The sequence below is a fragment of the Equus przewalskii genome, chromosome 21 (genome assembly GCF_037783145.1).
Source record: "Equus przewalskii isolate Varuska chromosome 21, EquPr2, whole genome shotgun sequence".
NCBI lineage: Eukaryota > Metazoa > Chordata > Mammalia > Perissodactyla > Equidae > Equus > Equus przewalskii.
This window is the reverse complement of record NC_091851.1, coordinates 5,440,101-5,467,886: the sequence shown is the minus strand read 5'-3', so window position 1 is coordinate 5,467,886 and position 27,786 is coordinate 5,440,101. Positions and strand designations below refer to the sequence as shown.

The 27,786-nt window shown below is 45.1% G+C and overlaps 1 protein-coding gene across 3 annotated transcripts in view; it reads left to right on the top strand.

The window, feature by feature from the left end:
- The window catches only part of SLC24A3 (solute carrier family 24 member 3), a 458,948-nt gene that overhangs the window by 310,404 nt on the left and 120,758 nt on the right, over nucleotides 1-27,786 (top strand). For all 3 annotated transcript variants that reach the window (XM_008517772.2, XM_008517773.2, XM_070589502.1), the window contains 2 exons: nucleotides 24,355-24,429; nucleotides 27,560-27,644. In XM_008517772.2, coding sequence (XP_008515994.2) covers nucleotides 24,355-24,429; nucleotides 27,560-27,644 — 160 coding nt within the window. The remainder of the gene's footprint in view (nucleotides 1-24,354; nucleotides 24,430-27,559; nucleotides 27,645-27,786) is intronic.

The window sequence follows — 27,786 nt, the reverse complement described above, 5'->3', positions numbered from 1 at the left end:
AAGGTCAACTGCTTAGAAACCTTAATTATACTTGCAAAATCTGTTCTCAGCAGCAACTAGTTTAGTGTTTGAGTAACTGCAAGGAGGTCTATGTACATCAGAGGGCCGTCTTAGAATCTACCTAACCACAGACCCCTAAATGCATCATGGCACAAACATAATGAAGGATTATTTCTTTCTCACACAACATTCCAAGGTGGTTGCAGGTCAAGGGCAGTGGAGCCAGCTCTTTTCCATAGCATCAGTTAAGGGCATGGACTGATGGCGCCTCTGCCATCTTCAACATGTGGCTCCCATGATCTTCCTGAGCATCGACAGCAGTCAGCAGAAGGGATAAAACATGGGGAGCATGATATGAAAGGTCTTAATGGACCAGGCCTGAGAGTGGTGCCCATCACTTCAGCTTGCTCACATTTGATTGGCTGGAACTCACTCACATGATGGCACCTAATCATAGGGGATACTGGGATGTGTTATCTTCAGCTGGGTAGCCACTTTCTTATGACATCTTTACATCATGGTTAGGAGGGCACCAGTCTTTGCTGGATAGCTAGACATGCCTCTGCCACAACTGATTTTAAGGGAAACAATCTAGAATGATACCATACAAATCAGGGATATTGTCCTCCAAGGTTAGAAGTTGTTACAACAGAACCAATATCACAGTTCTGACCAGAAAACAGACACTATTTTTTAAAACATCAACATGTGTATTACTTATAACTTAATTGTTCGTTATATTTACTAGATTCAACCTCAAAAGCCTTTGACAGTTTGAAAAATGGTATCCACTCCCAACTGATGAAAACTTGAATGATCGAAATTTCAAATGATACGATGCAGGACATCAAAATCTGAGTTCCAAATACGTTTTGAAAAATAGAAAACATGAGAAAAACTATATGACCCCCCAAGATGATTATTTTGAATTGTGACATTCATTAGAAAATGAAAATTCTAGATATTTTCTTTAAAATATCTTATGTTTGACTCATACCTAATCATTGTCAATCCTTCTTATCAGGAAAAAGTATGTTTGGGAGAAACACAAATAAAAACTTTCAATTGACAAGACAGCGTTCACTAAATTTGACCTTGACAAATTTCTTTTTTTTTTTTAAAGATTTTATTTTTCCTTTTTCTCCCCAAATCCCCCCAGTCACATAGTTGCATATTTTTAGTTGTGGGTCCTTCTGGTTGTGGCATGTGGGTCGCCGCCTCACCATGTCCGCACCCAGGATTTGAACCAGTGAAACCCTGGGCCACCAAAGCAGAGCGCGTGAACTTCACTACTCAGCCATGGGGCCGGCCCCAGCCTTGACAAATTTCTGAAAGTTACTCTCACCATGCTATTCTAGATGGAATCCAAGAATTACAGCAATTTTCTCCCCGCCCCCTTATGTATTTCTTTTTGGTTCTTTAAAAGGCAACAGATTAAAAAAAATTTTTAGAGGAAAAACACTTGTTCTACTAATGTGCCATTTGAGAACCCCCCTAACAGCACACACAGTATCATTGAGCTAAGCTTTGTTGTGTCCTATAAGACTTAACATTTCAGACAAAGGAGTGAAGAAAAGGGAGACCCAGTGAAAAGCTGGGGTTGGCAGTTTTCAAAAACTTACCTTAATTCACACAATGAGGTGAATGAACAACTGGAAATTGAAAAGAAGAATTCCACCTTCCTGACTTATGTGTAGCAACAAAATCACAATTAGAGAAAAATGAAGTTTGATGTGAATAAGTGTATATGAGCACATGTGTACAAGGAAAATGGAAAATGCATTTCTAGCTTTTATTTTGAACTTAAGTTAAAGACTAGCCGCATGATGTCAAAATGAAATTAGGTTTTCAGCAAATGTATTTTCCTTTTGTCTTTGCACAAGGAGGTGTAACCCATAGCCTTCTATCTGTGGCCTGCAAGATCCTTATATTGTACCTGTGTAGAAAGGTAACCACTAAGTCTGGTTGAGGGAGGAAGGGTCTTGAAAGCTGTGACCAGTTAAGGAACCATACTAAAAAATTTAAGAGGCATAATTAAGAGCAAACAAGGATAAATATTGGTGAGCTTAAGTAAATTCGACCCAACTTGGCAGTGAGCTCTGAGAGCAAATGAGAGTGGGGACGGGAGAGGAGGACATAAGGCGCCAATCAAATGAACTCTGTGTCGTTAGAGTGGTGTTTGGCTGCAGAGAACAGAAAACCCAACCAATAGTGGCTTAAACTCAGATGCCTATTTTTCTCAATGGAGAGAAGAATTCAGAGGAGTCAGTTCAAGGGCTAGTCTGTGCCTTTGCAGTTTCATTAATGTGCCAAGCCCGTTCCATCTTTCTGGCTGCAAAATCTTCTCTTTGGTCCTCATGGTTTCAAGATGGAGGCTTTACTTTGGGTAAAGAGATTGTTGGAGTCAGGATGTTAGATGGGATAAACTGGGAAGGCAGGAGGTAATGATCAGGGTGGAATGCATGAATTTGAGATTGGGGAAGGGCCAGCAGATATTAATAATGACAAGGTCTACTATGGTATGATTATAGAGATGAGTGTCTGAGTTAGGACAGAAGACAAGACCCTTGGAGGAGAATTCAAGAAACTGACAGGCAGGGTATTAAAAGATCATCTACAAGTGTAGTGAAATCTCCAAAAATTAAAACAGAAGTGGTATTATTTTAAAACTAATTATTATTCCCACATCTATATGACCCTCTCTTGCCCTCACGATGAGTGTAGAAAAAGAAATTGCTTGGTGGAGTTGCTATAACGTGCCGCGAGTCTCTTGTTTTTCTTCATGTGCTGTGTCCTCCCAGCCTCCTCTGGAGACCACATATTACCCTGTACTGGAGGGACAGGTGACCTTTAGCCTGGGAATACGCTGCTCCTTTGGCTCCTGGGGACTAAAGCTCTCCAACGGAAGGCTATATTCTCCTGCTGATCGCCCACCCTGTGGGACACCCTCTCAACTTTCCTCCTAATGAGTCCTGGAATCCGTTCCAAGAGGCTGTTTCGTTACCTTGTTTCTTCCTTCCCCCTTCACTCCCTAGGGACCGAAAGCCTGACCTCAGCTGCCTGATCTATTCTGGGGCTCCAAATATATCAAAACCTCTCAAAAGCCAAAAGATAAAAAATTTAAAAACCTCAAAGTTGATTTTACTGACTGTGCAAGAAGCTAGCTGCTTCCTTGCCGCTCACTGTTTTATTCGCCTGGAAACTATTTTCAATTCATTTGCCTCCCACCTAAAAGATTTCAGTCTCCTTCAGGATCTACCTTTAGGGAAACTTTTATTTCTCTTCAAATTTCTCATTGTTAGTACATTCTGGGAATGTTCCTCGCCCCATTAAAAAACAGTTGAGGCGGTCCCATTCTCAGACTTGAGCCAGGAATAGAAAGGTGAGCTGCTTCCTCGAAGCCTCTCCCTTTAGCAGAGGAGAAAAGCAATGTGAACAGCTCTCCCCCCACATCCCCAAATCTCTGCAGACGGCCCAGCTCTTCTTGGTGTCTGTAAAACTCATCCCTGTCATGCTGCTGTCTACATACCTGCCTCCCGGCTGGGGGGAATACCATCAAATGCATTCTACTGATTTGGACTTTATTCCAACACCAAATTGTCCAAGTCTTTAGAGTGTAGCTGCTCCCCACCATGGCCATATACTTAGAAGTTTAGGAAAATAGAGGGTGTCTTCCTGCTTTCCCCAGGTTGTGACATTTCTTTCCATTATTTTGTGCATCAACAGGATTCATTCCCTCATTGTTTACTCACTGGATCTCTGGGCTCCAGTGAAGAAGCTGAATATAATTTCATTATGAAAGAGCATCTGATTTCAGCTGATTCCATTCACTTTTGACTTTGAGGTTAAACATTTCAAAAGATCATGTTTTCTTCTTTCTGCCTCCTCTTGAAATTCCCTGTTTGGATTTTCTCAGCTTCCTTGGCCTGTAATTCTCACTGACATGGAGGTTCACCTCCTGGCTACCTTGAGTGTCAGTTTCTACAAACAAGAATGGACAAGATTAGGTGACAGGCTACACCTGTGACACCTTGCTTCATCAGAGGAAAGAACGGGGCCATACTTACCAGAGTCCAGAAATCCACAACCAGCTGGAATTTGTCACGTGCGTGTTGTGGGCAAACACCCAGGGGTGCAATTCTCAGGGTTTGCAAAGGCCCCAGACTGGCCTGCCTTTACCACCTATCTTCCTTCCTTCCCTCCTCCCTGCCTTTCTTTTTTTTTTTTTTTTCTTTTCCTTATTGATTGATTTTTCCCGGAGAAGACTCTTCCTAATCTAACATCTGTTGTGAATCTTCCTCCTTTTTTCTTTTTTATCCCCCATGAACCTCCAATACATAGTTATCTATAGTTGTAAGATCTTCTGGCTCTTTTATGTGAGTTGCCACCACAGCATGGCTACTGATAGACGAGTGATGTAGTTCTGGCCCCAGGTGCCGAACCTGGGCTGCTGAAGCAGAGTGTGCTGAACTTTAACCTCTAGGCCATCAGGGCTAGCTCAACTCCTTTCCTTTCTTTTGATGTCTAGAGAGTTAGTCTTCCAAATCACATGCAGTTTACAGCAAACAGGCCGCTGTGCACCCGTGTGTGTGCACCTGTGTGCATGTGTGTGTACCTGTGTGTGTGTGATGCATGTAAGTGATGGCTGGTATCGACAGAACACTTAAAAGCTGTGAGGAGATGGTACGTAGATTACGGTTACTGTCAGGTAACTCACTGCATCACAAGAAAGTAAGATGATTTTCATGGTGAGAGGGATACGCTCAGCTCAGAAAATGTGAAATCTTGTGCATCAAAGGGCAGAAGAGCATCTCTCTCTAACACAGCTGTGTAAACTTCCAGAGGCTGGAGTCCAGATGGGAATAATCCTTACTTCTCCCCCAACCCCTCAGAATGTGTCTTTGACTTTGTGGGTACTTAGTAAACATTTAATAACAGAAAGATTGATGGGGGTGCATAAAACTAATGTCAATAAAACCATTTACATGCAGTGATGCCATTCATGTCAGCTGACTGTGGAATGGCAACCCTGAGCCTTTCAAATGATGTTATGAAACCGAAGGTGACACCCATGACTGAGAGCTCAAGTGCGTGCATTGAATGTACAGGTCTGCCTGAGAATGTTGCCAGTAATGTACATCATGGAAACAAAATATTCAGGTGCAAAAAAGAGGGAGCATTCAGAGAGCCAGATAAGCCTGTGCACCTTTGGGTGACATTGTAAAGAACTTATGCAGGTGGATGGACGCCCTGAGGAGAGCAGAAGGCAGGCAGGGGAGGCTAGTAGGCAGAGTGGGAGACAGAGGAAATGGTTCAGAAAAGGCAGAAAGTGAATCTCAGGTTTGAATGCGAAGTAAGAGGAATGGAGGCAACAACAGCAGTGCAATTTAACAAAAAACAACCTAGAGACAGAAAATTCAGCATTCTCTATACACTGTCCAGCCTGGCGGCCACCAACCACAGCTACCTCTGGAGCACGTGAAAGGTGGAGAGTCCAGGCTGAGATGTGCTGTAAGTGGAGAACACACACCAGATCACGAGCACGTAGGGTGAAAAAGAAGACTGTAAAAAAAAGTTATTTTTATATTGATATTCCAATTACATATATTCAATGTTTAAATCACATACCAAAATAATAATATGTGGATATATTCAGTTAAACAAAACATATTAAAATTATTTCACCTGTTTCTTTTTACTTTTTTGAACTAAAAATTTTACTTCAAAAGCAGACAATTTTAAATTGCATATGTCATCTCAATAAAATGGAAAAAGTAAATAAGTTGCATATGTAGCTTACATTATATTTCTCTTTGACAGCCCTGTTCTAGAAGTGCTTTTAGCAAAGTCTAGGGAGAGGAAAAGGGGAAGATGGGAGGGAGAGAGTGTGTGGGAGTAGAAATCAGGTTGGGCTTCATTTCCTTCCCGGCTGTGGGCCATTGGGCAAGTTACCTACCTGGTGAGCCTCAGTTTCCTCATGCGCAAAATGATGCCTCCTCATGATGTCCATTTCATGGGGTTGTTGTTAAACCCAAATAAGAAACCATGCAGAGCCTCTAACAGGATACCTTGCCTGTAGCAGGGGGTCCTCACATAGAAGTTTCTTCTTCCCTTGCTTCCCTCCACCCAGAGTAACCCATCAGAGGCTCCAGAGGCAGCAAGGCAGAGCTGAAATAAACTTTAGTGAATTCTGAATGTATATCTCAACTTTCTGAGTGGCCTGGTTTGCAGCAGACTTGGCCAGTGAAAAGAAGAATAAAATTCCCAGTGGAGAAACCAAACGGAGATGAGAAAGGACAGCACCTAGCACACGATGACAGAGCTATCCACCCGATTTGGAGGGAAGATGGGATGACAACAGAGAGAGTCCTGAGAGTTCACAAGGAGGGCCTAGGAGTGCCCTGTCAGGTTGTGCTAAAAGCTGCTCTCAGGTATGCTTGGATCAAGTAGATACCTTTGTTCCTATTAGGTGGAGGAGTGAGATTTTTTAATTCTTTGCAGTTTTGGAAAGCCCACGTTGAGTTAGACACAGCCTCAGCACCCTACAGCATTAATACATCCCCAAATAGAATTTAGCATCCCTGAAAAAGAGAGTAACACCCGTGCTTATTGCTCAGCTCAGAGACTCCGAAGGCGAACTATGCACCGGCTACTTATAAATAAGCCACCTGCCAAAGGGACATCAACCCACAGTGAATGTCCCACGATCCTGGTGAGTGAGCCTCATGGCAGCAAAAGTGAATTATTTTGGAGGCCCCTGGTTGTGATTTGACACTTCTTAAATAAAGGAAACCAAAACCAAGGAACACTGATGAATGAGGAATTCCATCATCCAGTCCCAGTCTATTGGATTCGTAGTTCAAGAGTGGCCATGTTTTTTCTTCCGTTAGTCTCAACAATGAGAAAGAAAAATAGATGTGTGGCTAAGTTAGGACAATAGATAATCACCAGATTTCTCCAGGCAGTATTCTAAAAACCACTGGTCTAGAAGGGTTTCACGAGACTGACTTCTACTGCAATGGCACCAATGACTTTCTCATCCTTGGCTCAACATTCAGTCCCTCTTCAATGGGCCTCAGTTTCTCCTTTATAAAATGAAGATCGTTAGTGCATGAAAAGACATCATCAAACCAGTTCCCTTATTTTATGCCTGGGGAAAAGAAGGCCCCAAAAGTCATCCTATAAATGACTGGAGGGGATTGTGAGTTGCTTTGACTTTGAAGAGACGACTCCTCTCTGTATGGCAAATACATCACACCAAGGATTTCAACAACCCACGTCCAGTAGACGCTGACAGCCACAAGGTGCTCCAAAAGACACACCATGGGCATCAAAAGTTGCCTGTTACTCATATCCTTCACTGTGCATCTTCGGCAGAAAGAAAATCCAAAGATAAAATTTCTTTCTTACTGGCAAAGTGTTCAATGGGAAAATTGGTCGTGGTGTTAATAATCAGTGTGTCTTGTTAAACTGTCCTCTCCCCAGCCCCTATCGCCCAAATTGGTAGAGAATTCAGAGTCAGCTGAATACTGTCACCATTGAGTGAAGCCACTTAATATGTGTGAGTTTTCTTCTGGCGAACCCTAAGTAATTATGTCGCGCTGAGAAGGAGGCATTGTTTTGAGCTGCAGCGTAAAAATGTTGCTGTAGTAGCCAATGTGTTAAAAAAACAAAAGACAGTTTCAGCTCGGCAGCTTGAACAACTCAGAGGTAGGTCGCTTCTATAGCAAGTTTGTAGCACCTGGTTGGAACACCTTTCCCCAAGACTCCCAAGCAATTAGATTCATCTTTGATGAAGATTCTGCTTGAATATTTTGCCCATTTTTAATAGAGTTTTTGCGTTGCAGATGTTCTTTATGAATAGAATAAAGTGTTCTTTATTCTATATGTTGAATACAAGTACTTTATAAGATCTATATTTTGCAACTCTTTTTCTCCCTATGGCCTTCCTTTTCATTTTCTTAACAGCGTCTTTTGAAAGGCAAAGTTTTGTTTTGTTTTTTATTTTGATGTGGTCCATTTTATCAATATTTTCCTGTCTAGGTTTTTCCTTTTTAGTGTTCTATCTAATCAATCTTTGATAACCCAAGATTTTCTCCTGTATTTTCTTCTGGAATGAGTTCCAAGTGGCATTAGCTCCTAGCATTTTTTCTTTTAGTTTTTCTACCTACTCCCTTAACTCTGAATTTAGAAACAAGTTCTCTTCCACCAGCTAAGTGCACTAAGAATCACTAATTTGGCCAGTGATGGAATGCTTGTAAAATCATAGCAAATTGGATTCTTTTGTTACCATATACGCTCATGTGTTGGCTTCAGTGGGGCACTTGCTACTCACACTCTTAATTTGGGTGCTGCCAAAAATAAGCCCTGAGACAAGGACTAGGTGGAGACAGTGATGGGCTGGTTAATATTTGACAAATGGCTCCCCTAGGGGGGAAAAAAGCCCTGATTTGTAGCATCTGTCAGTTTCCCTGGTGTAAACACCTACACCATGACCAGTTTTAAACTACCAATACACCAATGGACTAGCAAAATTCCTGAAAATTGAATAATTATCCCTAGTGAGCTGACACAAGCCTGCTCCAGCACACCACCAGATGCAGGAAGTTGCTTTGAGGCAATGCCCAGGAAGCACAAGTGAGGGAGTGAGGAAATCAAGACAGGGGAAGGAGGGGAGCCGGCAAAGGGGCATTAACGAGCTGCTTGACAGCATGAACAGCTAGGGCTCAACCCTACTGAGGACTCTTGGAGGAATGGTGAGAACCATGACTCAGAATTGTCCCAGCGAGCTGAGCAGGCTGGGGCTTGATTCACTGACCCTACTACTGTCTTTGTTTTGTTAACGATTGTCCCTGGGTTTTTAAAATCTGGGCACTTTCAGGCCACCCTGCATGTGGGCTGAGGAAAGTTCTCTAGCACTGGAGGAGGCCTCAGGCAGAAAAGCAGAGCACCACAGGTAAGGTGGGAAGCTGTCCTGTGTAGGAAGCTGCCAGTGGGTCTTAATTTGTCCATCGTCAAAAGTGGGCCAATGGGCTTTAACAGCATCTGTTCCAATGTGCCACACACTTTTTTTAAACACTGGATTACCACTAGTCAACATCACCTCCCATTAGGTCCACAATCAAATGCACAATTCCCTGTCTGCTGCAAACTTGCTGATAAAATATAAGCGAGAAGAGGTACTTTCAATGTCGGTTAGGTAGTGCTTTCTTTACTGGCTCATAGCAGTGGACTTAAAGTCCCCACCTGACCAGACCCAGTGGCACTGGCATTCCCTACAGGAGCCATGATTTTCATTCTCCTTCTGTTCAATTAGTATGTGTTCTTTAGAAAGGGAGTGGGGAAATTACTTCTTGTCAGTTCTTAAAAAGATAGGCAATGTAAGTATGAGTAATAGGATCCAATCAGATAATTTCCTCATCTAGGCCACTTAATAATTGGAACTAGGTATGTGGGGAGGTATACAAACTAGTAGACAAGTTGTATTCAAATATTTTCCTATCTGCAGACTGACTCACTGGTAGCATCTTGAGCCATCCACGTTCCTGAGGTCATCCCACTGAGCTTCCCTGTTGGATGTCTGACCTAACATTTCCATGGTTATGTAGATCAGAGAACAATCTTATCATGACGAGTAATAGAATGTTCTCTTAAATTCAAAACTCCAGTCTTACTTGGGGCAAAAAGAAATTGGCTATGGCTCAATCTTCTCTGCCCGGGAAACTTCCCACAGACGGGGAACAGATGGGCCTAGATTTAGACACCATCTGCTTTTCAGTTGTAATTAACATCGGATCCAGGGGTGGGCTGGATTTTGCCATTACATTGGCCATCCCAGTTCACCGCTGGGGAATCCTAAATCATATGTTTGTTGGAATGTGAAACTTGGGTTGGGTTTCTTTGCGTGGGCAACAGGCTCTTATGAGACAAAGGAGGAAAAGAAAACCAGGCCCTACAGCAAACCATTCCTTTGTGCCTCTGCTTCCATCTAAGTGGCCCCCAGAGATGCAGTCGAGGAGAGGACCAAGCCTGCTAATCTTTTCTTGTGTTTTTGTAAAGAAGAAAGTACGAATGATTCCCTGAGTTCACTTCAACTCAGTTGGTCTCACTTTTCTATCAAGTTGATTAAAATATCAATAACCCCATCAACAATATTATCCAGCATTTGCTGAATGCTTGCAGCAGTCCAGCTATTGTGCTGAGAATTTTGCATGCATTATCTAGTTTCAAAACAACCATATGAGGTAAATACTATTATTTTTCCCATTTTATAGACAAGGAAAACTGAAGCCTTAACGAGGTTAAAATACTCACCTTGGGTCACACAGCTGAGATAAGGACCCAGACTATCCTATTCACAGTACATCACTGCCTCCGTCGACTTATTTATGCTAGGGGAGACCAGGAGTAACTGCTGGCAGATTTCTTCCATTCCTGTTTTGCAAGTTGCAGAAGAGAGCTGCAAAAACTGTAAGATGCCATTGTTCCCAGTCCCTTTATAATCTCAAGGGAATTTATTTCTCTGGTGCTTCAACGTGCTTTACCCCCGTGCCTTTAGATGATCTCCTGGGTTCTTTGCAACTCTGCTGCTTGCTTTTTCTGAGCCCTGGGGGAGGTAAGAGAAAGCGTGATTAAATTTTAGCTCTCTGCCTTGGAGCCACAGCTCTTAACATTGGCGTCAGCATCTACAAACTGCAGGAAAAGTCAGTCCTTCTCATTATCAGTGACATTGTTCCTCCAACAACTGAGAGGATTTTTAGAACAGTCTGAGAGCATCTTTGTCTTGAGCCCTGTTGCTTTCTAACACACTCAGTGAACAGAATGCAAGAAGGACATCCCAAGACCAGCTGTCATTTGTACTGTTGTCCAGGTACAAAGGATTCCCTGGAATACCCCTAACATCAAGCCAGCCTATGTCAGCCAGAGAGGAAGGCAACCATGTGCCCAGCTAAGCTAATCACGTGGCAGGAGAGATTCTGAACCTCCTAGTTAGAAGTCCATCATAATCATCTGGTAATGATTTTAATGGATTGTCGTTGAAGTATGAAGTTGGAAATACTGTAATATGAAGCTTTGGTCTGGCTTCGTTAGTTGCACTAGATCTTAAGCAATAAAATGAAGCTCAGAGTTTAAGCCCCACACAAGCCTGCTGGCTTTGTTCATTTATACAGACAGCCCCGGACTGGACCTCTACCCACAGCCATGCAGCTGGTTAGCCCTTTACACCCATCAAGCAGGATCAGGCTCAGGACCATGGATGACCCAGTGTAGCCCTTCACCACTAGCAGGAAATCTCCTTGCACTCCAGGAGCACATCCTGTGATGCTGGATCAGTTCCAGTGGCAGGACACAGTAAAGACACATGGTTAAAGTACTCCCAACCTGGGAACTTTGCCACGGTTTTTCAACTGGGTACCCAAAGCTGGACTGTGGGGTGGCCATCTGAGACCTTCTCAGGACTCAGATCTACAAGGGGCACTAAAACATCACTCTAATAAACAGGAAAAATGGTGCCACTGAACTCAGGTTTCATAAATTTTGACCCCTCTACCTGAGGCAGACAGCTACCTAAAGTATAAATAAAAAAGATCTTCCTGCTTTTTGCCCCTGCCAGCCTATTTCTATTACATGTATTTTCTACATGCTCACATCCTCTCACCAGCTGAAATTTTAAAATTGAACAGTGCATAATATTTACCAACATTGAATAAAATCCATTTCAGTATCTAAATATTAAATATTAAAACTCCGAGTTCACCAACAAGAAGTTGCCTAACTGTAGAGTAGTTCTTTTTACAAAAGAAACTTGAAAAGGGAATACCAATTACAGAAAAATAGGGGAAGATTTTGCAGAATATTTTTCAGAAAACTGACTGTACTTGGCAGCAGTGGAAATGAATTAGTAAGAAACTTAATTTCTATATACTTTTTTTATTAATAGAAGATTAGTTTTCTCTTCCTTCCTTCACTAAATAAATGTTGAATAAATATTTAAAGAACATGGGTTTGAAGAGGCGCCAGATTATAAGCCTGCCCGAGTGCCCCTGTCTCGGGCCTGTTCTGTTTGGGGAAGTCTTGGTTGCTCGTCCATGATTGGCTTGCAGTTCCTCTGTTTGATGTTATCTGGCAGCTTCGATGCCCACCAGCTCCCAAGGCTGTGTTTGGAGAGAGAATAACAAGAAAATGACAGGAAGACAAGAATGCAAATATCTTGATAACTTTAAGCAGCCTGGTATCTCTCAAAGGCACAATGTTGTGCAACAAGCTTAGCTCTAACTCTGGCATGAAAATTCCCACCCTATTGTGGTTTTCCTCGGACAGACTGGGCTCAGGTTACTGATAAAAACTTTCAGGCAAGAAGCAGGTTTCTCACCAACCTTGAAATGAAGAGTTCCATCATTTTGGAGATAGTTGAGTAAATTTTGAAATTTCACAGTCCTCCAGAAAAGTTAAATTCTCTGATATTTACAATACATCCCTAGGGTAGAAGTCATTGTCCTCATTTTCTCAAAGGAGCCTAGAGAGGAAGAGGCCACTGTTGGTAAACAAGCCTGTCGTCAGTCAGTCTTTATATGGGATTTTCAGAACTCCCACAGAGTATGCCACTATGGTTTAGTGGTTTAGTGGGGAAGAGAGAGGAGAGTGTCATTGAGAAGCAGGAGAGGAGGAAGGGAAAGAAATAACTCAAGGAAGAATGAGAGGTCATGAGAAACCTTCCAGCCAGTGGGCTTTCTGAGCCTTCAGACCGCTCCTCCTCTCTTGCTGCTGAAAGCAATTAGTATTGGAGCCATGAGCTCTGGCTTGGACTGGAGTCATACCAATGGGGTAGAAGTCCAGTCTCTGTCATGCACTGGCTCTATGACCTTGGACTTATACTCACTCTGGCTGAATTTTCTTGTCTGAAAAGTGGCAATAACAACAGTGCCTACTTCATGGTGTAGTTGAGAGGATTAAGCTTTAAAGGAGCAGTTCTGTGTTCAGTATTCAATTCTATGCCCAGTGGTCAATATTGAGTAAATGTCTGCTGTCATCATCATCACCTTCATTATCTTTCTCATCATCGCCATCATCGTCAGTCTTTATCATCATCACATCACGATCACTATCATCACCTCCACCATCATCATCATCATTTACATCATCAAATCATTATCACTACCACCGTCACCATCATCATTATCGTCATCTTCACCATCCACCTCCTCCTCCTCATCCTCATCATCACATCACAATTACTATCATCAACATCACATCGTCATCACCATTACAACCAGCATCACCACCATCAGAACCACTGTGGTGATCACCATGATCATAAGGCTCATCTAGTGGAGTCAATGGTGATTCCTGTTCAAGACAGGTAGTCTGCACTTATCCATCCAAATATCTCAGCATGGTATATAAAAGCCTCCCCAAACTGACCTTTGCCTGTTTCTGCAGCCTCATCTTTCTCTGCTTCTTCACTCACAATCCACATCAATAGTGAATAATTTATAGATTTCAGCACAAACCTTGTTCATTTATGACACCATGCTTTTATTCATGCTGTTGCTTTGTCTAGCCAATTCTTTCCTGACTTCTTTGCTTAGCTAATGCCTGTTCATCTTCTTGGATGTGATATAAACATCACCTCCTCCAGATTGCCTTACCATACCCTCCCTTTACTCTCTAAAACCTAGGTTAGGCGTCCTTCCTCTAAGCTCACTTAGAAGCCAGTGAATAGCTATGTGTTTAGCTTTAACATCAAATTCTCTGCTTACATATTTCGCAGACATATTGGTCCTCAATCAGATCCTCCTTACTAGCTTGTGTGCCTATCCAACAGCTTTTGTGTGCTTTGCTTTTCATGGGTCACCCCTATAGACTTCAAAGAACTATATTGGGCTGGAGAGCCACTTCACCAGGATGCACTGAGAGTGGGAAATTCCTGGGAATTTGTGTTCTCTGGGGTGGCCACTAGCCAATGAATGACTGGTACAGTAGTAGGAAAGCCCAGCTCCTTTGCCTCAAGGCAAGACAAAGTCTGTGGTGCAACCTACACTCCAGAGTTCTGTGCAGGATTGGGCTGAGGCTGAGGTGTCACCTGACATCACACTTTTCCTTGGCTTCTTCTCCTTCTTTGTCCTGCTCCCCCACTACCTTACTGGTCTCTCATTGCATATGAATTCTCCTGTGAGGGTCCACTTCTGGCCAGTCAAGACCCAGAAGCCCATTTCTTTGGGCTAGTTTATACTACCTGAGAGCAGATTGCCCTTTCACACTAAATGTCATGTTTAAATGAATGGGCAGAACTGCTAGGCAGGTAGGGAATTTTCCATCCTCAGTGCCTGGAGTCCACTGGGAATGGATGCCATGTGATTAAGACTGGAGACTTTGAAGTCATACAGCAATAGATTTGGATGACTGCTGACTCTGCTAATAGGCTACATTTCTTATTCCCTTGAAACCTCAGTTTCCTCATCTATAAAATGGAGACCTTATAGGCCCAACTTCTGTATGTGGGTTACTGGGAGGGTGAGATGAACTAATGCATGCCAAGGAGCCCATACAAAGAGCTCCTTCATTTATTTATTCATTCATTCATTCATTTGAGAAACATTCCAGAAAGAGTGCCAGGCCCTATTGTCGATCTGGGGGTACAGAAGTAAAAAAAATTATTCCAAACCTCTGCCCTGGTGGACCCTCCAGATGTTGATGTTATCATCATGATAGACTCTAGGCCTGATGTGCTGAATATCTCAGTGTGGGGCTCTTGAAGTTCAAATATGGGTTCAGTCTTTCAGCAGCTAGATAGTTAATTCCTGTCTCCCAGAATGAACTGGAAAGGTGATGGGAGATGGTGCCTGTGAAGTCAGGTTCCCACATGAGGCAAGTCCTAGGGGATGGGAGATCTAGGCCCTCGTCTGAGCTCTGTTGGGAACCTTGAGAGTGAGCTGAAGTTGTGGGAAGAGCAGTGGCCCAGTGGTCCAGGGATAGGAGTTTCAGAACAGGCCTGGCCAGTATGAGAGAGTGACAGAAGGAAAGTTATTTAACTGCCCAGGCCAATTGGACCTGACCTGAGGTCACAATTATAACCATTAACAGGTTTCATATGGTTGGTTCATTGCTTTACAATTATTGAACTCAATCGTTCAGTCCATAAGTATTTCTTGAGCACACACTGTTTGCCAACCCTGTTCTGGGCACTTGGGATACATCAGAAGACAAGACAGGCAAAGACCACTGTTCTTGTGGAGCATACATTCTGAGGAAGCAGACAGGCAGTGAAAGAAACATAATAATGAATAAATTATCTAGTATGCTAGAAGATAATACCTGCAATGGAAAAAAGAAAAACTGGAGCAGGGTCAGAGGAGTGTGGCGGGGAGGTGCAGGAGAGGCATGTTGCAAGGTCACAGTGGGCTTCAGGAGGGTGAGGTTTGAGCCAAGATTGAAGGAAGTGAGAGGAAGGAGCCATATGGATGGCTGGGGAGAGTGGGAGGGGTAGACAGAAGAGCAGTGAAGAGCCAGTGTAAGAGCCCTGAGGCAGAGCCAGCCAGGCTTATTCAAGCAACAGCCAGGAGGCCAGTATGCCTGGAGTGGAGTCAGCAAGGGAGAAAGTAGGAGGTGAAGTCAGAATTGTTTAGTTTCCATCACTCAAAATTAAGAGCTTTTACCTCAAGTCCAGATTTACAGCTTCTCTCTTGGAAAATCAGAAGCTCTGGCCACATTGAACACAATTTCTTGTGCAACAATGGCCAGGGTAGAGCCCAGGTGGGCTCACCTGAGGTGGGCCTCTCTTGTCCAACGAGCCATGGACCCTACCTCATCCTTTTCTCAGTCCCACACCCTGCAGCCCCTTTTGGCAGTTGAGGTGGTTGTGCTGGGCGGCAGCCTCTGACAACGCCGAGGGTGCCCAAACTCGTCATCACTCACTGCCTCCACCCCTTCACTCAGCCCCGATTCTCTGTGCCTGTTCTTGTGCAAGTCAAATGAAGACTTCTTCTGCGTAACACCTTGAAAAAGGAAGAAATCCTTATAGGTTTAGGGTCATTATCCTTCCTGATTCTACAACTGAGGCTCTTCCTTTGGAAGGAATAAATGGGCTTCACAGAGTGTGTGCATGTGCTTGTGAGGAGGGTTACAGTGGATCCAGGAAACATTTCCCCTTCTCCGTCACACTTGTCTCCAGTCCTGACAGTAGAGCTTCAGGGGGGTTTTATTTACTTTTTCAAAAATGAACTTTTAAAAAATACCCAAAACTGTGTCTTGATCATACCACCTCCCACCCATTCAAGTGGCTACTATCAAAAAAACCCCCAGACAATAACAGGTGTTGGCGAGGATGTGGAGGTATGGGAACCTGTGTGCACTGTTGGTGGGAACGTCGATGGTACAGCTGCTGTGGAAAACAGTACAGAGGTTCCTCAAAAAATCAAACGTACAACTACCATATGATCCAACAATTCAGCTTCTGGGTGTACACCCAAAAGGATTGAAAGCTGGGACTCGAACAGATATTTATACACCTGTGTTCATAGCAGCATTATTCACAATAGCCAAAAGGTGGGAGCAAGCCAACTGTCCATCGACAGATGACTGGATAAGCAAAATGTGGTATATCCATACTATGGAATGTTATTCAACCTGACAAAGAAAATTCTGATACATGCTATAACATGAATGAAGCTTGAAGACACTATGCTAAGTGAAATAAGCTAGTTACAAAAGGACAAATACTGTTTGATTCCACTTATATGAGGTTCCTAGAGTGGTCAAATTCGATAGGGACAGAAAGTAGAATGATGGGGGCCAGGGGCTTGGAGAGGGCGGGGAATGGGGTGTTATTATTAATGGGTACAGAGTTTCAGTTTGGGAAGATGAAAAAGTTCTGGAGATGGATGGTGTGATCGTTGTACAACAATGTGAATATGAATGTGAATGTGAATGTTCTTAATGGCTTTGAACTTTGCACTTGAAAATGGTTAAAATGGTAAATATTGTGCTGTGTATATTTTGCCACAATAAAAAAATTAAAATTAAATTTTTAAAAAATCAAAGATATATAAAATATATATATACATATATACACACAAATAGAGACAGAAAGACAGACAGAAGAGAATTAGACACAGAGGCTTTTTTAATGACCCAGCCCCTCATGGAGAACTTGGCCCTTCTCCTCCCACAACCAGGTTTGTTCTCTGTCTTGTTTGAGGAAGAAAAGCAAGAAATAGGTTTACTTAGAGATGGAAATGGTCCAAGAACCCCAGGAAGCGGTTCAGCCTGTGACCCCGAGAGAGAATGGTGGGGAGCCCCCGAGGGGCTCAGACCTCCCCAGCCATTCTGGGCCTGCCCCGCTGCCCCCTGTGTTTCCGGGTGTCCAGCAGGATAAACCCCTGCGGGACGTGAAGCACCCGGTGCCGTATTTGTATTCTCATTCTTCCTGATCGTGACTTCTCCTTGCAATTAGACTTTTCCTGTGTCCTGACACTTTCTACTTCTTTGCGTTTACCAGGATTGTATTGTATACATTGTCACTGTGAGCCTTCATAAATCCTCGAGCAGGGAGGGAAGTAAGGAAGGGCTGATGTCTTCAGAGGTGAATTTTGAGGTTAGACTTAGGAACCTGTCCATGTCCCCTTTCTACCTCCTTTTACTCCTGTGGCCCCTCTTCTGTCTCAGCTCCCCCTCCTCCCTTGCATCCTCCCCCAGTTTTCCTGGATGCTTATTCTCTGTCTGCACCCCCATTTCCACTGTCCACTCTTCTCTGCCCTGCCCTGGACTCCGGGGGAGCCAGTCTCTAAGGCTCCCACGACTCTGGCTTCCAGGTCAACAGTAGGAGGCACCAACAGGAGAGGGGAGGGCAGGATGAGAGAGCAGTCGGTTGGGGCGTTTCTTCCCTGCTCCCTCTTTGCTCTCCAGGGTCTGGCAGCAGCTGCTTCCCTCCACCCTCCGTGAGTACCCACCTGCTGAGCAGCTTTGTCCCCACACTCACCAGGCTGCAACATCTCTGTCCCCTCCTCTTGTACCTTCAGGCCACAGGGAGGGGACAGCTTCCCCCATTGCTAGGCTCTGGGTGGCTTGTATTCTGTTAGTTCCCTTAACCCTGCCTGCGTGCTGCAAATGAGCCTTCATCGGAGTCTCTTTGGTTAAAAAAGAGTTCTCTTTTGAGTGTTTCCCACCCGGAGCCTGACAGATACACCAAACCCTCCCACCATTCTGGACTTAATTCTTTCTCAAGGGGTCCCACTGGGGGCCTGTGGAAATAGACAAGGGAATGCTGAGGATTCCCTCCCAGGGGTTCCCTTGGACCACGTGCAACAGAACCAGCTGGTACTGGTTAGAAATGCAGATCCCTGAGCCGCAACCCAGACCTGCCAGATAGATCTGGAGGTGGTGGGGCTGGGACGCTCATTTTGTATGCATTTCCCAGGTGACACTGGTACACATTAAAGTACGTGGTGATATAGAAACTTGTGCTTCTTTGTTAGTACATGAAATATAAGATCTCATCACTCCTGATTTTTCAAGTAGTGATGAACGTACATGAGATCCCTGCAACCCAGGTGATGAGGTATGACAGGTCTGTGATTTCCACTGGGGACGTATTCCAGGTCTTGCCAATACTACTGTGGCTTATTGCCTGTATTCACAGTGGAAGGAAATGCGGAATTCTGCCTTAGTGTTAGTGAAAACAAAGATGCAGACTGTTCACGTCCAACTTGACAAGCTCCTGAAGTCTTTCTATGTACTCCTTGAGGAGTTAAGGGGCTCAAGGACCCCAGGTTAGGGGCCCCTGTCTTATATGAGGTCTCTGTAGAAGGGGATTTGGGGCCTGGCAGAGGTTAGAGGAATAGATGCTCCTCAAATAGAGCGCAGACAGTCCTCTTCCTGAGAGGCTGTGTGGGGTGGTGGTTAGGAGCACAGACTCAAGGAGACAGGTCACCTGGGTTTGAATCCTGCCTCCGCCACCTATAAGCTGTGTGACCTGAGCCAAGTCACTGAGCATGATTCCCACCTGCGAGGCTGGAGTATGCCCGTTGCTCTGTCCTGCAGCCATCGTGAGGGTTAATGGAGAATGTGTGTGCCTGGCACCTGGAGAGTGCCCTGTAAGGCCCACGTGGGCCTCAGCCCAACTGCATAAACCTGTCTCCAGAACCCTCCTTTAGTGGCTATTGAGGGGAAGTGGCAGTTATCTTCCCACTTCCTTGAGAAACTGATGGCCAAAAGAAATAGATGACTTCTTCAAGGCCTCAGGAACCAGTCTCTCAGAGTGAGAGGCATCTGGAGTAAGGAGAGAAGAGAGAAAGAAGGAAGAGGATGTGGGGGAAACTGAAGCATTCTTCCCCCACTGAAGTATTTCTCCAGAAATGGGAAATCTCTCATTTCTGAGGCTCCAAAACAGTGACCCTAGTGCAGTGACCTCCAAGAACAGTGATCAGCCATGGGCCTCATCTGGGCATCACGAAACTCCTTTCAAGCGACATAATTATGGGATTTATGCTAATGGAGCAGGTGCATTAACATATACTCATTTCCTTTAGCATTTGAGTCCCTGCAAGAGAAACCTTTTCAGTTAGCTGTGAACTTCTAAAGACCTGCAGAGTGCCAACTGACAAAATGACCCTGGGGTGGGACTAAGGGAGAGAATCCCCCTAGACTTTTGGAAGACAGTTGTTTCTGCTAGTGGCCCGTCTGGATTTCAGGCTGCATTTCATTCCTTCTGCAGTCTCCCTTAACCCACTTCCCTCTTGTTTTAATTTGGGCTCTCCCAGAAGCAGCCCCTGCGACAAGGATTGTCAGTGGTGATTTGTGGGTGGAGGGAAATAGCGGTATGAGAAGTGAGACAGGGAGGAGAACGCTGCTAATAAAAGGTCTATGGTTGCAACACTGTGGGCACCTGAAGCTTAATTCAGCTGGGAAACCCAGGGAGACAGCAGAGAGTTACCCCACCCAGGGGGCGAGGGAGTTGGGGTACTGATACATAGCTCCTGTCAGTCACTGTTTGAGGCTCCCCAGGCAGCATGAATGCCCCAGCACTTCTTGACTGCTTTGTGTAAGATTAAATCGAAAGTTTTCAAACAAATTGAGGCAGATTCTGACATTTGGAAGGCAGTAGAGCTCTCTTAATTGACAAGGCCTGAAGAATATGGTAGGACCAGGGGGCGCCCAAAGCCATCTGCTACCTTTTTCTTCCCTGCAACCCAGCCCCCCAAATTCTCTAGGTCAGAACCCTGGTCTGGCTGTGAGGCTCAGCATTTCTGTCTCTAGTCGCTAAAGACAGTGAGTGTTTCCAGAAGAACAATGTCCATACTGGTAGCAGAATCCGAGAGTGGGCCTAGTAGAATATGAGAGTAGGTTAGTCAGTCTCTCCGTGGCATCAAGGGGCCATTAGATACCAAGCCCATAATGGGGAAAGATGATTTTTTTAAAAAATAACTTTTTTTTTCCCCAAGTCTATCCATAGATAATCACTTGAAACTATGACAAAGACAAGGAAAAAGGAAGATCTTTTTTGGTGATTATTCAAACCATATTCCCTGGGAGATTTAGAACAATTTCCACAATGGATAGGATTCTATAAATCTTCCCTAGGAATTGCTTCTCTGGCACCACCTTCTTTGAAATTAAAGACAGGGCCACACGGGTGCAGATGACATAGTGAAAGCAAGTTATCTAGGAAAACCACTGACTATAGATGCCACGTAAAATAGTGGATTAGTGTTGGGCCGTGTGGACGCATTTGCCCTCAGAATTTAGAAGTCCTTATGTATATCGGTGTTTCAGCTAGAGCCCATTCACCTCCATGAAGCCACAGGCCACAAAGATTTCCTGTTACCTTAGGTATTTTTCAGTTTAACCACCTTCACCAAAGTTTCTAGTTTTATTGTCTCAATCAACCTCTGAAATTTCCTGATGAGATAGTATTTATCTTTCAAAATCCCAGTTCAATAGCCACTTTTTCCACGAAGCTTTCTCAGACCTCCTTCACTACCCTTGCCCAGAAGAATGAATCTTCTGTACCCCATGTCAGTCAGGGAGGCACATGGCGGCAAGTATAGAAACCCCAACTAATGGCAACTGGTCTGGGAACTGAAGCCAGTAACTCCCTGCCTCCCACAGGGGCGGAAAGAATTAAGTGATACAGTCCTTGTAAAGTACCTCCAGCGTGCCTGAATTCCTGGCCCACAAATCGTGGCATATCATTAATAGTATTATATTATTGTTGTTATTGTCAATGATACTATTATATCCTTTAGAAAGATAGGAATGGTCAAATTATTCCAAGAAGCCCTCACTCTCTGAAATATTCAGAACGGTGATATTGATGGTGCCGTCAACATCAGTAGGCTCTCTGCATCTTAGTTTGACTTTGTATGTTTGTTTTGGTCCTTTGTTCTGTTTTGTTTTTGTTTTCTTAGTAGTAGTAGTAGACATTTTTTTGAGGGGTCTTAGGTTCATAGCAAAATTGAGCAGAAGTACAAATGTCCCCTTGCCAGCCCCCCGACATGCACAGTCCCCACCCCACCCCCCACCAATATCTTGTTCTGTTTTGTTTGTTTTTCCAGAGAGTTAGGGCAGAGTTTCTTGCAAGCAAAGTGGCAGGCCCGCCCTCAGATGCCAGGAGGTGCCTTGCAGCTGGAAAGGAGCCCCATGGTTTGGCAGGCCCCTCGCATGTCCAGAAGAGTTTTGCCACAGGGTGTCTGACTTGGGTGGGCGTCCCCACCTCACACTGCCTTGTGCACAGAAAGTAACGTGGCTCTCAGTAGCCATCACCCTTGCAAGCACGGAGAGCCTGGCATGGCTATTCGTGTCTCGTTCTGGTCCAAGCATCGATATTGCAGGTGTTGGATGGAGCTTCTTGCCTTGAAACAGGATCACTATGTAATATTCGAACATAGTCTTAGAGAGATGGTTTATGGACTTCTGAGCCACGTTGGGGGTTTCAGTGAGTTGACTATGTCAGCTGTGGACAGCTTATTTAGTTCTTGGTTAATCCACAAATGTGCAACTCTGTATTCCAATTACTGCATTTGCCTGTCCTTTCAAAGTTAATGATAAAACCTGCATATCATTGGATCAGCCAGGTTAAACAACAAGAGAGGATTGGAGACCATTGCAATTTGGGAATGTGTATCTGACTCATCCACAAACGTATAGAATACAGCATTAATTTTTTTAAGTTGACATTTTCTAAAAAATAAACACCCCACAGGCAAATAATTTTGTACAGATTATGAGTAGACCGAGAAATAAGAAGTTCTATTTAAGGCTTTTCTGCATGCCGGGCTCCCCAGCTCCTCAGAGATTAAAAAAGTGTAAGACAGAGTCCTTACCACTCACATCTTCTACCACCTACAAAAATCACACAATAAACACAAATTCGAGGTGGACAAATCAGAAAATACAGACAGAAATTATAAAATACAGATATAGTCATTCCAACCTAGGGAGAAACTATTTTGATTTATGGCCTTACAAACTCTTATATGCAAATATATGTGTGTGCGTGCACTCATATACATAGATAATTTAGCAAAATAGAGATTATACACTATTTTATAACATTTTTCATTTAGCGGTGTATCGTAAATATCTTTCCTTGTCTCTAAATATGATTTACATAATACCTTTTAAAAGCATTTCATTGAATGATGATCCTAGTTTATATAAGTCATCCTCTATGGTATATTTTCTTAGGTTTTGATAATTTATTATAGTCAGTATTCTGGAATGAATATTCCTGGTGCATATGTTTTTGTGCCCTGTCTGATATTCCACAGAATCAAGTGTTAAGATACACTTTAGGATCTTACAATCTGGTTGAAGGGATCAAACACATGTGAAAAAGAAAACCAGTTTATAAAGGGAGGGAGGGGTGTCTGGTGCAACAGCCCAGAGTCAAAGGGCAGAGAGACCATTTCATACTTGGGTTGCTACAGAAGGCTTCATGAAGGACAGTTGCGAGTGTCAGAAACTCAACTCAAATAAGCTTAAGTGTAAAAGGCATATTATTGGCTCATGAAATTGGAAAGTCCACTTTGGTTTCAGACTAAAACTCCAGTCAAACTGGCCTATTTGCCAGTGTGTTATATTATGAAGTCGAGAGGCAGGGTGGGCTCTAGCACCATGTGATCAATGGCTCAGTGATGTCATTAAGTTGACTCAGGGTCAACTTCAGCTCAAGTCAGATTTCCCTCAGTGTGGCTGCCAGTGGCAATCAGGACAGCCAACTTTCCTGTCTGCAGCCAGCACTGGAGGGTGAGACATGGCTCCCTCTGGCAAGGACTATAAAGTCTTTCCTGCCCTCTGATTGGGCAGCCTAGGTCATGTGCCCACCCCTGAACCAATAGCCATCACTGGGGAATAGTACACACTGATTGGCCAATCATTATCAGCTCCTGGAGGAAAGGGTGGGGTCACCTTCCACATGGGGTGTGGTGGATATTTGGACAAAACTGGGGTCCCATTATGAAGAAGTGGGGATGGGTGCTGGGTGATCAACAAACAATGGAATCCAAATAAAATTTCATTAATTAAAGAAGAAATATAAAGTTAGGTAAGTAGAGAAGTCATCAGAATTCCAGAGGATACGCTGACCAAAGATGTGGCAGCGAGATTGCAGAGGCTGTCCTGCAGGGAACAGGAGGGTGAACAAGCTCAGCTGGAATGGGATGGGTTATATAAACTGGGATCATCATTCAATGAAATGCTGTTAAAAGGTATTATGTAAATCCATACTTAGAGACAAGGAAAGATATTTACGATAGACTGCTAAATGAAAAATGTTATTCACTTATTTATTCCTTCATTGCACTTATATTTATTGAGTACCTACTATGTACCAGGCCTTGTGCTGAGTACTGGGGATAAATGAGATAATGTTCATATCCTCATGGACTTCTAGTGGGGGAGATAGACAACAAACAAATTAATTTAATACCTAATATGTCAAAAACAAAGCAGGATAAGGGGAATAGAAAGAAACAGGAGGGAGGGGAGTCCAAGGCCTCTTGCTTAGATGGACATTAAACCAGGGACCTGAAGGAATGATCGAGCAAGCCACGGTGATCTGGGGGGAGCATGTTCTGGGCAGAGGGAATGGCAGAGTACAAAGGCCCTGGGGCAGGTGTCTGTGACATGTTTGGGAAACAAGGAGGACGAGGGGGAGAGTTGTAAGCAGTGCGGTCAGCGTGGAGTGGTAAGGTCAGGTAGGTCTTCGCAGGCATTGCAAAGACTTTGTGTTTAACTCTGAGTAAGATGGTGAACTCCTCATACCAGAGGATGTCATTGAAGCAGAGGGTGGCTGGACCCTCACCCTAATGGCTTTGCCCTGACTCTGACTTTAACTCCTTCTCTCCTCTCTTCCAGGCCATGTACATGTTCTACGCACTGGCCATCGTGTGTGATGACTTCTTCGTCCCCTCTTTGGAAAAGATCTGTGAGGTAGGTGCCTCGTATTCTCAGCGTGTCTGAGCCAGGCACTGGTACTGCTCCAGCCTCCTCCCCCAAGGTCCTTAGGAGCCCTCCACGCAACCAGGGTGGCAATGCCAGGCGCCAGCGTGCTTCAGAGGGATAGCCCATATGAGCATAACCACTCCATCAGGCTGCTTAGAATCTCCGGATCCTGGTCCACAGTCAGGCTTTAAGGCATATGATCAGCTCTCCCTGCTCCATTTGGCCATAACACAAGGTGCTATTTGTGTTCGGCTCCCATCTTCTTTCTCTTTTAAATCCTGCTCCTCCTTTCTCCCTGTCGCTTCCTCTGTCTCCTTCTCCTCTGGATCCTTCTGCCCCCGTAACCCTCCTCTGGTGACTCGTGGGGGCCCCGCAGAGTGGAAATCCTCACCATACATCTCCGTCACCCTTCCTCTTTCTGTGTATGTACAGAGATGCTCCAAGCAGACACCTGAAAGGCAAGGAGATGAGAGGATGGGCCGCAGAGACCAGGAAAGGGACTCTGTTTGCTATCAGACCTGTGAACGCCAGGCTGAATCAAGTCAAATCCCTTTCATCAGAAAATATCCAGCATATCTAGAACTCTTTCATTCTCTTGCCGCTTTCATCTCTTGTCTGTTTTGAAATGTAGTTCCCTTTATCTGGAAGCTTTCTATTTTATTTTATTTTAATTCAGAATCCCATTTCAGAAAGGATCTCTTCCAGACACACCTCCCATGGGGAACTCGAGTTCTTTATGTAGTTCTCAGACTTTGTCATCCCTCCCCTTTCCTCCCTCCCTCCCCACAAGTGTCTGATTCACAAGGTCTTGCGGGGCAGAGGGGAACAGAAGAGGCATTTCTGTTAAGTTCCCAGGTGATGCTGAGGCCATTGGTCTGGAAACCACACTTTGAGAACCACTAACTTAAGCAGATGCTTCTACATCCTGGAAGTCTCTTCGTTCTGTGTACTTGAAAAAATAGGAGCACTGATCCGCAATAACCCCAGAGAGGCCTGCGAGCGGCTTCCTCTGTACCGCGGAAGTAGCAGAAGGAGAGGGAGTGCGCTCGTGTCTGACATGGACAGTGGGCAAGGGTGGAAGCCTTTGTCAAAGTGAGGACACCTGAGGACAGGGTTGCCTTATGCGGCAGGGGAGGAAACGCTGAAGCACCCGAAATTGGGGCCATTTGTGATCTCTGAAATACCACCATTTGGTGGTTTATTCTACGTGCAAAGCAAGCTACTCTCTGTCTTTCCCACACATTTTTTTTAACTAGCAAAGCCTCTGTTCTAGAAGTGTACGCATAATTGTCAGATGGGTTCCTCTCAACTGAGGAAGCCCACAGAACCTGCAAGCACGCCCCCTTGAGGAGGAAACAAGATGAAAGGCAGTGTGGGCCTTACTGCCAGGGGCTGGGTTCTAGGCGCTGAGCTGCTCCAGAGTGAGATGCACAGGGGGCTGGCTGAGGAGCCGGGGGGTGGGAGAGTGCAGCGAGAGAAAAGGGAGAGAGAGATTGCTTCGTCCAGGGGATCGGGGAGGGCTCCTGCAGGGGCAGGATTGGAGCAGCCTTGGAGGGAGGGTCTCAGCGGCAACAAGTTTCAAGGGAGGATATTTGAGCAGAGAAGAGTCTGACCCATAGAGCCAAGGGGGAGAAGCCGGAGCTGAAATCATCGTGAAGGGAGCCTAGGGCGTCAGGAGTCAGTGCTATGGAGGGAGCTTGGGAGGCTTTGAGGACCATGTGCTTGTAGATGGAAGGAGCCCAGAGACAGGAAGACAGACCCCCTAGCTGGTGACTAAGCATCCAGTGCGATGTTGCCAGGACCAAAGTGAATTAGGGGAGAAAGAGGAAGGGATGTAAGGAGGTATGGAGGAAGAAGCAAACTGAGTGGATGAAGGAGAAAGAGACAAACTGGAGATGAGCCAAGGTGTGGACTCCACAACCAGTGCCCCAGCAGGGAGCCGGAGCTGGAGCAGAGACAGCGGTGCTGGCTCACAGCTCAGGGCCAGTCTTGGCAAACCACCCATGGAGCATGAACTCTTAATTAGATTATCTTCTTGCAGACTCCCTGCGCTGGAGGGACAAGATGCCCCAGGCGTCCCTCCAGCCACACCTTTCAACTTGAGGCATCAGTACTTCTATCTTAGGGTCTTCTCAGAACCCTGTGTGAAGTTTAGCTGTTCAGTCAAGATCAAGGGAACCCAGGATTCTAGGTCAAAAGGCTCAGTTAGGGCTCCTGCGGCAGCTCCTGACTGAGCAGTGGCCTACGCCGAGGCCATGCTGCCCCTCCATGGCTGAGCAAGGAAGTGCAGCTGCTGGTGCCCCGGGGAAGATGGAAGATCTCCTTCAAGACTGACATCTCCTAGCTGGGGTGCCAGGAGGGAACCAGCTATTTCCTGCCAACCAGCAGCTTGCTGTCTGGGTCGTGACTGAATGCCAAAAAGCTGAGCATGCTAGCCAGCCTCTACTGTGCACTTGTCTTCTTGCAAATCACTTTTTGGATTAACGAACAGGGTTACCTGGAGAGCTCGTTGTGTAGAGTGTCCTGGCAGGGCTCTTCCTCACTTTCTACTCAGTCGCAGCTCCACCCCAACTCTCCCTACAGGGGTTTCAAGACAGCATGGAGGAGGGGGGCAGCTTTCAGGAAGGTGACTCCCCACCCCCAGCCTCCATAGCCTCCTAGAATCAATGCTCGCAGACGGATTACCATGAGCCTAATTCAGCCTGAGATCCACGGTATTGAAAAAAATCAGGATATTTTGCATAAAAATGTGAATTTGGGTATCTCTTAAAAAATAAGCATGTGGCAGCACTAAGGGAACTGAGCAGTGCTGCCTTTAGAAAGGAAGTGAACGCCCCCCACACCTCACTCCTGCCTGCTCCACTTCTCCCTGTTATCTGTGTGGCCCCTGGGAACATTGGGTTGGGGATCCCTAGATCTTATCAAGAGCCCCCTCCATGAGCCTGCCCCTTGAGGAGGATGGCAAGAGGAGCCATGGCCCAGCGGGGTCTGGGGCAGGAGTGGCTGAGCTCTGGGAGGAAGAGGAGGAGGGGGACTGAGCCTGGGACCTCAGGGGTCACGGTCATCTCTGTTTCTGGGAGAATCTCAACTCACCGTATTTGTCCTCGCTCCTCTGCAGCGCCTGCACCTCAGTGAAGATGTGGCCGGGGCCACGTTCATGGCGGCAGGCAGTTCCGCCCCAGAGCTGTTCACATCAGTCATAGGTAGGTGCCAACCTGGGGAACGTCTCAGCCTTGCCCTCTCGAGGGGACCAGGGCTCTGGGGACAGATGGCCTGCCAGCAGGTTGTCTCACAGTCAGTGAGAATCTCCAGACCCCAAGGAGCAGAACAGCAGCCTCCTGCCCC